This window comes from Macrosteles quadrilineatus, unplaced genomic scaffold (genome assembly GCF_028750875.1).
Source record: "Macrosteles quadrilineatus isolate MER2022 unplaced genomic scaffold, UCM_ALF_1.0 Scaffold_1__1_contigs__length_201487025, whole genome shotgun sequence".
Classification (NCBI taxonomy): domain Eukaryota; kingdom Metazoa; phylum Arthropoda; class Insecta; order Hemiptera; family Cicadellidae; genus Macrosteles; species Macrosteles quadrilineatus.
Genome location: NW_026542594.1, coordinates 133,407,655 through 133,420,575, shown reverse-complemented (window position 1 = coordinate 133,420,575; position 12,921 = coordinate 133,407,655). Strand labels below are relative to the sequence as shown.

General features: G+C 34.5%; 1 protein-coding gene across 1 annotated transcript in view; it reads right to left on the bottom strand.

Moving 5' to 3' along the window:
- The window catches only part of LOC128985292 (major facilitator superfamily domain-containing protein 6), a 37,848-nt gene that overhangs the window by 6,225 nt on the left and 18,702 nt on the right, over positions 1-12,921 (bottom strand). The window contains exons 3-11 of the mRNA XM_054404685.1: positions 11,702-11,929; positions 10,264-10,444; positions 9,646-9,938; positions 8,602-8,757; positions 5,487-5,600; positions 3,838-3,934; positions 3,011-3,172; positions 1,717-1,847; positions 683-860 (exon numbers count right to left, since the gene is read on the bottom strand). Of these exons, the coding sequence (XP_054260660.1) occupies positions 683-860; positions 1,717-1,847; positions 3,011-3,172; positions 3,838-3,934; positions 5,487-5,600; positions 8,602-8,757; positions 9,646-9,938; positions 10,264-10,444; positions 11,702-11,929 (1,540 nt within the window). The remainder of the gene's footprint in view (positions 1-682; positions 861-1,716; positions 1,848-3,010; positions 3,173-3,837; positions 3,935-5,486; positions 5,601-8,601; positions 8,758-9,645; positions 9,939-10,263; positions 10,445-11,701; positions 11,930-12,921) is intronic.

Here is a 12,921-nt window from a genome sequence, read left to right as displayed (position 1 = left end):
ATACAAGTTTAAACAATAATACAATTTCTGATTGGTCAAGATTATGTACATCAGAATTCATTGCCCTACTTCTTCTGGATATTAATTAATAGAATTATTTTGTTAGTTACCTTATAATATCCTTATCCAACAAATAACAACTAGTAGAACTACATGTTTCATGGCAACTGCCTGGGAGTGGCCGCCGACCTGACCAAATGCATGCACACACCGCAACCGTTGTTCTAATAAATGTAAATTTTTTGTTAAATGTGTCATGCATGTCAATGTGTTTTGTGTTTTCAATTTTTAATGTATGAGGAATCGTAGAAGATGATGAACCTGTATGATGATGTGGCAGTTGCCAGGAATTCTTTAGTTCAACCTGACGAATAAGGATATTAAGCAGATAACAAAATAATTCTATTAAGATTATGTAGCTGTGTCAAATGTATGTTGTGTAATTAAATGCTCCAGTGTTTGAGTGTTTTTAGTAATTTCTTTGGGTGGGGGTTGGCGCTTGGCAGACCACATTCAGTGATGGTGATGGGGGCTGCTGTCTGCTAACGGTTTGGACATTCCTCAGGCAAGCTGTCATTAGGTAGTATATTGCAATAATTAACATCATTATTGTTACTAACATTTTAAACCATTTTACAGCTTGCCAACAGCATTTTACGGCTTGCTTTTCTCTATGTGTTACCTCCGCCCATGTTGCCAGGATGAGCGCCAGGAATGTCTAGGTTGCCGCCAGAGGTGTTGTAGGTCGCGCCATAGCCAGGGTCATTGGCCATGTCGTGCAGTCGAGTGCTTGACAATGCTCGAGGTATCGGGTTGCTGGGGACTCCGTGAGGAGCCAGGTGAGCCGTCTCTTCTGCTACCTACAATAATGACATCCCTAGTGAGCACTGATTCAACAAGGAGCTGAAGATAGCAAGAATTTACACCTTATTCTAACACGGGTAATAAGTTGTGTTTTTTTATTTAAATCTTGATCGCTTATTATGAAATGAACAAAACTGCAAAACTAGATCAAAATAATATCCCTTTAAACAAGCAAACCACAACAGTTTATTTTTCTATCTATCTATATCTATATATTTAATTCGAAACTCAAGTTATTGTGCTAACACATTTTATAATGTATTAATTTGAACTGATGGTGTTTTTTGGCTACTACAGACCTCAAAACGAAAAAACTAAATCGAAACGAAATAGTAAATCGGTCCCAGGTCTAGGTGTTACCATGAGAACCTCGTTAATATCTTGTTCCCCATATGGGAAATCGCTAATATCCTCACAATAATATGATGATTACACAATAAATAGATTTCATCAGCATTTATTTAGAGGTATTTTTTTATTTGGTTGCAGCGGGGGTAGTTCCAACTTTGGTAATGATACTAAGGGCAACAAAATATGTTAAAATCATGTGATGCAACAGTTAATTGTTTTTTGAAAGAAAATTGACAGTAAAAATAAAAATTGGATGAGCTTCAAAAGAAGTATTTTCAGGGTACTGTATTTCCTTTTCAACTAAATGGCCATTCACATTATCATAAGTGTCTAGATTTAGATCTAACCCTGCAATAGTTGCAACTATGTAAGCTATTTAGTGCCGTTTATAATGTTGTTATAATGTTATAATGTGATTTCAATGTCTGCTGATATTAAAATTTGATTTTTCATAGTCTAAAAGTAATGCTGAGTATCAACATCAAGACCTAATTACTGTACCTGATGTGGATCTTCAGTTTGAGGAAGTTCAGATACAAAGCCTGTGTCAATTCGGTAAAAGTTGATAAAGATAAATGCTGCCAAGACAATGGCACAGCATAAGCCATAACCTCTGAAAGTGGCAGTAGTTCCTGAAAAATTTATAAAATAATTTCAAATAACCAGAATATCTTTTAAACCACCAGTCCCCAAACATTTGGTCTGGCAATCCACCTTCATTTTTTATTTATTTATTTATTTATTTTTTGTAACCTACAGGTCAAATAATATTACTTAAATGCACTATTACTATTTTGTATTATTATACATCCATTATTGGATTATTTTCTCTCTGTGTTTTTATATGTAGCTATTAGAAAACACTTGCGACAGCATCGTGATAATCTACAGTGATCAAGACGACCATAGGAACATAATTTACAATATGGCGTCATGATTCATCCAAAAACAAATAAGACTAGTTTGGCCTGTTGCCGAAATTGTCAATTTTTTATCCCAAAAACATTATCCATGATAGTTATTACCCAAATAATTGGGACCTGAATATCCTTAGTTTTAAACTATTATTAATTTTTTCATCATACTGCAGTAAAATAGCTGTTTTAAACACATGCGTTGCCCAGTTCAAATAAATCCTATTCTTCCTAGGGTAAAAAAAGAACTGCTGCTTAAAAATATTGTGCCTCACAATATTTTTTTACAACCATTGACCATTGGATACTGAAGAAGACATCCCATCTATACGGAACAGCTACAACCTAATAACACGAGAGATCAGCAAATCTAGTGGTGAAGGGTCAGGCATCCTGTTATTGCCAATGACAATTTTCCATGTGTGATAACTCTGTCGTTAGGACGTTCCGAACCCAAACTATGCTGTAGGTCCACCTCTCAAGTAAAAAATGTGTTTGATGGATGGATAAAAAAGTAAATACTATATCTTTCATTATTGTTAGGTTGTACTTTTTTAAATGTATTGCCTTATGTGCGAATATTGGATAATGTCTTTATTAGTCCATTGACTCATCTCCAAATATTCACTCAAATATTCCCAAATATTTTCAAATATTTCAATCCTCATCTCATACCTGGATGACAAGATCATCAAAGGCTTATCCTCAAACAAAAAGAGGGATATTCTCATCTTAACCACAGGCTTTAACCATTTTCAGTCTAAAATCTAATGGAAATTGATAAGCCGTACATTATCAGGAGTTAATTACCCCAGTTTTTAAAACAGAACAGTATTTTATTCACAGATTGTAGCTGAAAGCAATATAATGCTTGTACCAACCGAAGTAAGTGACAAAGAGTCCACCAATGACGGCCCCGCAGCCCCGTCCCAGACCGTGGTGGATGCCCTGCAGCACACCCTGTGCAGAGCTGCGTAGATGCTGCGGAGTGTTGTGAGCGATGTATGAGCAGCAGGCTGCCCATACTGCAGCATGTGTGATACCTGCACAGTTAGGTCATTATGTATTAACCCTTACATAAGACAAAAAAAACTTTTTTATGAAAATATTTGTCATTTTTGGTATTTATTTGCATTAGTACTCATAATATACATAACAAATGATTTCCAAGTGCATAAATGATTTGTTACTCCAAAGAAAATGGAGCAGATAAATCTGCTACTGTCAGTGAATATCAAGAAATAAGGGCATGTATCTGAAACCCTTGTTTACAACTAGGCAACAGGTTATGGTCAAGAATAAAAAAGTGATTATACTATTTATTGGACCGAACGCTATTACGCGAATGGGACTGTGATGGTTAACCTGAATGGACAAATAACAGAAGTTCCTTCTAATTAATTACTACAAAATTTGCAAAATCACAATGATGTTGGAAAGAAGTATACATTTTTACATGTGTATGTACACATTTGATCAGTTTATTTATAGTTCCAAATAAGTTAAATAAGTTATTTATAAATTCCAACCTACAGCAAGCCACTGTTGTAGCACTAGAACGTGGATCGCTCTTGATATTGTAGCCTTGGGTCTTAAACACCTGACAGAGTTTGACTCAAACACAGAGTTTAAAAAGAATTGCAACTTAAATGAATGTCTTATTTCATCAACCTTACAGTATTAAAACCTATTAGTATAAGTCAATTACCTTGCATGAATTCAAAGGGTAAGACCCACCATGGATTTTTCAGATATGATATATACAGGAATCGTACCACATTTCCTACCAAGCCAAGGCAAAGCACCTGTAACAAGAAAGACTCACTGTAGCACAGCAGGGTTTATGTTAGAACATAGAGCTCTCAATTATTGAAAAATTAACTTTGCAATTTTAATATTATCCCATTTATGCTCTCCTTTTTTGATTATGGTAGAACAAGAATAAAATAAGTCCTCTACCTTCAATCTCCCTCAGATGATCTATACACTACATGATCTATCTATACTAATAATAATATAGGTTAAATACCTTATTTACGTCTTCAATCCAAGTCGTCTTTTAAGATGACTATAGTTTCGGGGCAAACAGCCCCATTGTAAAATCTTCGGTCTTGTTAAATTACTGTTGATAGCATTGGTCATTGTTGAAGTTCACATGTATACATACACTCACACACAAAACATTTATATTTACACGGAGTCAGTCAGTGTACCAGTCCGCACAACCACAACGCTAGTCACTTTTGTTTAGGCCGGCCAAAAATATTAATTTTAAATGTTACGTGTAAATATAAATGTTTTGTGTGTGAGTGTATGTATACAAGTGAACTTCAACAATGACTAATGCTATCAACAGTAATTTAACAAGACCGAAGATTTTACAATGGGGCTGTTTGCCCCGAAACTATAGTCATCTAAAAAGACGACTTGGATTTAAGATGTAAATGAGGTATTTAACCTATATTATTATATATATATATATATATATTATTATTATTATTTTATCTATCTTCTATATATTAATAGGCAAGCATGTTTCCTTAAAACCTTTTTTTCTCAGCTGGTGTACATCGCAGGGAAAATTTACGCATATTTTTAGAAATATATTTTCCTGTAGATGTGCAGAATCCCTTTATAAATTTAAAATAGGCTCAAAAATAGGCACAAAAAATTTGTTTAATTTTTTTTATTAACATGGGCCATATGGTTTACCATGCTGGTGACGAAATAACAACAAAATATAAACAGAAAATCAAAACAAATGAAAGAAATTCCAATCACATATTTTCGACCACTGGACGACCTTTAGTCTATATAATTAAGGGGCGGCCATACATAAATAAGAGAGTATGAGTATGGTAATTGTTGTTAGATGTATATTTTATTAATGGGCTTATTTAATTGTGGAATCATGTAAATTGCTTTTATCACTTACTTTTATTTACTCTTTTATTTATTCTTAAATTCCAGCTCAAATTAACCCTTATACAAATTATAGCGTAGGTAGACTTTTTTAACAATTTAAAAAAATGTGAATACTTTATCTCAAAAAAATTTAGAAATTAACAGTTTAATTAATATAATGTTGCATAAGCATCACAAGGAAAATAGGGTGACAAACCTTGATTTTTTCCAAATGCCTTAAAATTATTGAGTTGTGGCTAAAATTGGTCAAAATTTTATTCAAACAGAACAAAATGGGGTAGTTTGAATAGAGATCAAGTAATTTCATGATGAACTAAAAACCTCCTTAGAAGAGTGGGATTGAATAAGTTTTTTAAATAACTGTTTTCCAAACACAATGTTAAATAACAAGATCATGCATCGTTGCTACATGCAATAATTCTCATTTAATACCTTGACATGTCCCATCTGAGTTATCAACCGAAAGCTGAAGAAATAAGCAAATATCTCAGAAATATGGTTAATGACAGACGCTACACCGAACAGAGTTGGAGATCCTCCATAATCCTGCAAGAACAATGGAACATTTATTAGTTAAATACTAGGGAACCCTGTATCAACTGTATTACTCTTAGAGTTAATTATTATAAAACTTGTTAAAAATAGATTTTCAATATCTCTAATTGCATCATGAGCGTTCACATACATATCTGCTCTCAGTTTGTTGTACGTGATTACTTCTAATGAATGCTAAATGCTCTCCTTCAATTCCAGTGAACATGTCTAAAATATGTTCCAACAAAGTTTTTCCCGCATGGAGAACTGTAGACATTGTTACCTCACTGATAATCTGTGTGGAGTAAATACAAGTTGGATAATCTTATTTCTTTGGTTTGAGGCATCCGTCTAAACCAAAGGATTTTCTCCATTAAAAGATTTTCTCCAGGATTCCCTTGAAAAGTGGGGTGGTATCAAGGTATCAACCATTTAATGTGTACTATTTTTTAGGTTTACAACAAACTCTGGGTTACCAACTGATCAGCCATCATCTGCTTCGAACAAAGCAGCAACACCTTTGGAAGTTGGTCATTAAAAGACACATTAAAGATAATACTTTAATACTTTCATCTAAAAGTATTAAAGTATTATCTTTAATGTGTCTTTTAATATTTGTTGTCTGTCAGTCACAAGATATGCCCAGCATTATCACGTTGTTCAGTAGAGTTTCTCTTAATACTTGTGCTAACGTTTTGAAAGCTTGAAAGTATGGATTTATTTGTCGAAATAGGTTAGATAACTTTTGTATAAGATTTGGATAACAATTTTAATTTTCTCTTATTGGATATTTTCTCTTCTATTATTTGCCTCTCCTGAATCAGAAAAATAAATTTTACCGTTGCGACTGTAATTCTGTGGGTGTTATTCCAATTCTGTAATGATCGTGACCGTTGAATGCATACACATAAAGCCTTTCTCTTATGTTTGGTCCGCAGCCGCACAACTACAGTCGTATCAGTCGCCGCATAGAAATTGGAATATTGCAACTAACACTTACCATAACAAATGAGTTGTTGAAACTTCTTGTTTTTGACCTGAAATGTCTTGATTTTTGGTGGTTTCCAGTCAATAAACTTAGTATAAGTTCCCTTGAGGAACTGGCAACGTAACCTTGCCTATGTGATAGCAAGAAGTAAATAATCCATTTGCGTTATTCTCAATTGAAGTAGAGAGGGTAACAAAAACGTTAACAATAAAAACATAAGGTCCGCCAAGGTTTGGTTTAATCTTACTACTTGAGCTTACCTAGGCCAAGGAATTATTATTGTTTATACTAAAGGTTTTGAAATGTCTCGATCTGTCAGTGTTACCTGTAAACATTTCTTGCATGTGTATTCATTTGATCCGACATTAGCCAAGGTTACTTTACACCATGTGTAGCCTATATTCTTCTTGTATTTTTTCATTTCACCAAATTACGTATCATAGCAGAACTGGTAAAAATTATTTATGTCACCAAGTGAGTGTGTATCTGAATTCCTTACTGTTAGACCAGGACTCCCATATTCTACTCTCCTCAAACTTCTGTTCTGTTTGCATTAGTGTATAACCCTCCTGAATATTTCAAACATCAATCTTTTCTTTTTATCAACAGGTGTTTTTTTTCTGTGTAATTCTTATGGGATAAAGTCAAGGGTTAGAACTTTTTTAATTCTAAAACCTTATTGCAAAACTACAAATTGAGACATATCTTTTGACATCTCAAGCGTTGAAATTGGTCCACTAATAAGGTGGACACTATAGTGTTAACAAAAAACGGTTTCTTGTATTATAAAGCCTATATCTATATCTATAAAAGAGGAACTATGTATGTATGTGTGTGTGTATAGGTATACTTTATGGACTCCGAAACCGCTCGACAGATTGTAATGAAACTTTCAGGCATTAGCATCTGTTCGTGTGAAGTTTGGTGCAGATCCGTCAAAAGGGCTCTGCCCCAGAGGGTTTTAAGTGGGCCAATGTCAGACTTTTTGATCTACAATGTTTACAAATAAATATAATTTAAAAGCAGATGTTTACTTTCACCAACTGTTTTGTAGGTTTGAATAATCACAACATTCTGTATTAGCATTAGTCATGATTTGAAATTGTGCCACAGTGTTTCTAGAGTGCAGCACAGGAAACTATTTTACTTTTGAATAAGTCCAAATGTATTAAACCCCAATCGCAGCACAGTTGTGTACTTAACAACGTTTAAAATCTCCAATGTTAAATATTAAAAACATAAAAACCTTTATCAAAGTGTATTATAAACAATAAAAGGGATGACAATGCCTTAGTATTTTTATCTTTCGTTCTATACCCACACAATTTAACATAAATTATTAAGTGAATAATAATCGTGCGTGCTATCTCGGATATTCAAATGCCTCTCAATTTTTAATTAACCCACCACATTACTGTCATTAAAAGAAGGAACTCCAATAATACTAATGCGAAACTGAAATCCTTCGAAGCTGTGCAACGTTACCAGACTAACGATTTAAAAAAATGACGTCAAAATTGATTAAAGCAAAAATTATCAGTGGTAGGTTTAAGGGAGAAATAGTCTTAATCCCAAGAATACTGATGACATCATTCGAATTACCCTCTGAATTTTAGAAACTTCAATTTTCTTAGTGTCTTGCTTTCACAATCACCATTATAAGGCACTAGGGCAATCCCTGACTATCGTCAGTTTAAATGTAGAAAAAACGTGTTTTTCACACAGACAGTATTTTGTTAGCGCAGCAACGCGCGCCGGGTAACTGCTAGTATAGATATAGATGTGTGCACACTGTATAGAAAATTTTAGTACAGTTTTGAATATGTTGGATTTTAGTTTTGAATGTTATAAGGTAGAGAATTATTTTCAATGTATAATAGTTCTATACTTATTTTGTCTTTAAAATTTTGTTTCTTCAATCAACGCTTTATTTGACAATGTACAATATAAAATTTTTTTACATTAATACATTTTTTTAATATTTACCTGGTTTGAATTGGATGTGTATGAAAACTGTGTACTTGCCTGTAAATGCCAAAAGAGAAATGTGAAAATAAGTCCTATCCCGAATCCCATGAACCAGGAGACAAACAGGAAGGATCCACACTTGACATTTGCAAAGTATTTGAGAACCGTAACCCACTCTGGGATCTCTCGGGTTGTCTGTGCGAACATTTGGGTCTGAAACATAGACAAAACTTCCAAGATACTATAGCCATGTGATGTTTTAATTGTGTTACTCTGATTAAAGTATCATATTTAGAGCTTAATCTTTCAAAATATATTAAAGTATTTATACACATGGCCAGGATAAATGTTTTCCCTAAATAATTTGGCTAGTGAAACTATGAAACATGAATTAAAATAGCCTACTTATAATGTCATAAAATATAAGGACTTGGGTGTGAATAATGCATTTATTCTCTTAATTTGATAATAGCAATCATTCATAAATTTAAACCTTTCCTCATTACAATAGTTAAAACAAAAGTAAAAACTACGGTAAAACATTCCGTCTTGCATGCCCATCTCAAGACGTACTATAGGTTCTACTCCTCATACGGGTACACATCTTGTTACTAATTGAGATCAGCTACTATGCTGGTCAGGACAGTGATAATTAACAGTTTATATGACTGTTATGTTACAAACGAAGAGGTAGCTATAGTTTGCTAACACAACAACTTAAAAAAATAATTCAGAGTTTGGTCATCAACTTTAGCTACTGAAGTGCACACTATCCATACATGGACGCTGTAGCGGATGTTCCACTCAAACAGAGTATAGATCAATGAGGTGCTCACAGAGTGTGTCTCTGCTGTTTCATCTATTAGTTTTCAACATTGATAATTTGTGTGATATAGATGATTTAATTGACAGTAAGCTTATGTCCTGGCAGTCTCCAGTAATGTACAGCACAACACAGTCTGTTAGTGGTTCAATTAAAGTGCATCATTGTTTTTATTCTAAAACTGGCTATAATTTTAACATGGTAAATCGCATGTCTAGTTCTACCCATGGTCAAAGAGGGAGAACTGCTGCTGACTTGGCTAAGACTCTGGTGGTTACCTTGGTGGTGGCAGGCGGAGGTTGGTTGATACTGTTAGTGGCCAAGGCCGGAAGGTTAAGTTGTTGAGCCAACTCCTGCTGCAGGTAGTCCTCCCTGGTAGGCTCAGGGGGAGGCTTCTCTATCTCAGGAGCTTCTGACGGAAAGTCGTACTTGAAGTTGATCTGAGTAGCACAGATGAGAGCCGCTCCCATGAGGACAGAGAACGTCGCAAAACATATAGTGTAGTTCTTCTCCCTCTCGTCGGGTCCGCAAGGATGGTCGGGAAAGGCTGTTGAGTGGTCCAGAGCAATACCTAGGCAGTGTTTAAAATGCAACACTTCCTTTACATTGTATTTTTAGAGTAAAACATAATGGTCATCTTACTATTCAGTGACCCAGTATGGTCGATTTGCAATAATAATAATGGTTCTGTCCTCTCAATAGTAGATCTAGTAAAATGTATTGTTGTGTGAGTTATTTGTAAGAACGTAACATTTCATGCGGTTCCTAAAGTTGTTGTGAATCTTTAGAAAAAAGATACTTTAATCAGTGCAGTTTTTCTGTAAAATACCAGTAGTTTTACCTCTTCAAACTACTTGTAGTAAACTTCGGAATACAGATTTTCCTTAAATGCTCACCTACAAAAAACATGGCGAGACCCCAGCCCAGGGAGCCGAACATACGCTGATGTCCATAGCGATCAGCATCTTCCCCCAACAGAGTGATAACTGCCGAGTCAGCAAGAGTGATGGCAGGAGCACTGAAGAACTCTCCAATCACCACGAGTAGCAGAAGGAGGAAGAAGGCTTTTTGTATATCCTTGAGAAATAATAAAATTATCAACTATGGAATCTTAGCTCTCTATTTTTTGTTATGTAACAAAATACCAGTAGCTAAAATAAAGAAAAAAATTAGTATTACCTATTATGTGGTGGTAAATATTTCATTTAATGGGACACAACAATTTTTTTAATAGATGGCCCATATCAAAAACAATTATCAATTATACCTGCTGTAGCAAACCTTCAGACAAAGCGAATTTCAATGTCTGATAACATTTTATTTCACTAACATTTTCATTAAACAAGTCATATTTATTTACTCCATATTTTTAAATAACATTAGATAACGATTACTTAGTTGGCTGCTATGGATAAGGGAGAGTGTTGTTTTGATGAAATGTTAATAGGATGAAATATACAAAATGTATCCATGAACAAGCAACTTATTACAACAGTTTTCTTATTCACCATAAGAATAGCATAGGAATTTTAAATTCAATAAATATACACAATTTTTCTTGTATAAGCTCTACACTATGGCTGCAATTAGAATAGGGCATTTCCATGTTTTGAAGGTACTGTAAATTTGGAAAAACCCAATTTAAAAAAGTTCTAAACCTCATTACACCCTGTTTTCATGACCCGATCTTTCTGGTTTGTAAACACAAGCTTAAATTTTATAAAAAATCAGACCAAAATTGCTCCAGTTATGTTCATAGACACATAGGTCTAAACATATATAATATATTTTTTTTTTATAATTGCTTTATTGTTATCCTAAAAAAGTTATTAACATATCATTTGATAAAAAATTTTCATTATTGTAAGTTATTGTTGGTGACATGTTGTTGCAGTTTTCACATTTTGAAGATTATGTCATGCACAGATGCTGGCCGTTCACTTGAATTCAGGTGTCCAGTCTTTTTTGGAATTGATTTGAAACTCTTGTTAGCAGATCTTGCTCGATTGTGTGCACCTCATCTGTGATTGTAAGTTTTAAGTCAACAAATGTAAGGAGTTTGCGAGCGAAATCACGTCCCTTCAAAAATCCACATAAGAAGAAGTCACAGAGCTGGATAAGTCCGGTGACCTTATTCCGTGAAATAACCTTCCTAACACTTGTAGCAACAATGTAACAGCTGTAAAAAAAATGTGTCCAGTTCCCGTAAGTCACTACTGTATTTTGGTATGTAATGATACTGTAAATAAATAGAATTATCATGCTTGAAAAGTTTTAAACTTAAAAAAATAATAAGTCTTCAAACAATATAAATATTAAATAGGCTTTTAGTACCTGTGTACGATAAACGATGGAGCTAAAAATTGGGGACACCCAGTTGCCCTGTTCCTTCTCATTGTAGTTCTTGACAAACCGGATGTCGAGAGGTGACATGCCAGCGTACACGTGAGGCTTGGCTGAACGTATGTTGCGCACTAGAGGCTCCTCCTCCTCTACACTCTGTATAGGGATCTCAGGCTCTATCCAGTGAGGTGCGTGGTGATGCGGCTCGTACTCTCCTGCCTTGGGACATATCTCATGTTCAACACACACATTTCACATGTTCAAGTTCATGTTCATGTGTTCATGGACATTTCAGATGTTGCTTAAGTCTGGAAAATGGCTCTATAGCCAAAAAAAGATAAAATCAAGAATAATTTTTCTAAACGCTGAGCTTAACTAATATATCTGCTATATTTGTTTTTTTACATCAACATTTTTATCTTTCAATTTTTTTCATACCGATCTTCATAAAACCTGGTACGGTATTTTATTTTAAAGTAGATACGGCTCATGTTGATGATAGGAAATATTAAATGCTAAATTACAATCTACCTATAGCTGAAATTTTTAAATTAATCAATATTAAAAAAAAAAATCAATTCAAATCGGGAATTAATCAATTCCCACAATTCACAATGCTAGCCTTGACTACTTCCTTCACAACTCCCTACGTCGTGGACCTGTTTCCCTCCCTTCCCATAACATTTTAGGATCGCAGATACATTAATCAAATCATCATAAACAGCTCCCACACTACGGACAGCTCGCCTTGTCTACTTCCTTCACCACTTTACGTCGTGGGCCTGTTTCCCTCCCTTCCCATAGCATTTTTGGATTGCAGATACCTTAATGTAATCGTTATAAATATTTTCCACACTCTGATCTGCTCGCCTTTACTACTTTCATCACTACTTCCTACGTCACGGACCTGTTTTCTTCCCTTCCCAGCATTTAAGTATTGTATATACTATAATCTAACAGCTACAAACGGTTCCCACACTCTGCACTGCCTGCCTTGATAATACCTTAATCTAAAATCGTCATAAAGAGATCCCACACTCCGGACTGCTCGCCTTTACTACTTCCTTCACCACTTCCTATGTTGCGGACCTGTTCCTCTCCCTTCCCATAGTATTTTAGTATTTTAGATACATAATCCAACTGCCGCAGACGCTTTTCACACTCCGCAATGCTAACCTTAACTTCAATGTATCGAGTAATCTTCAGTATAA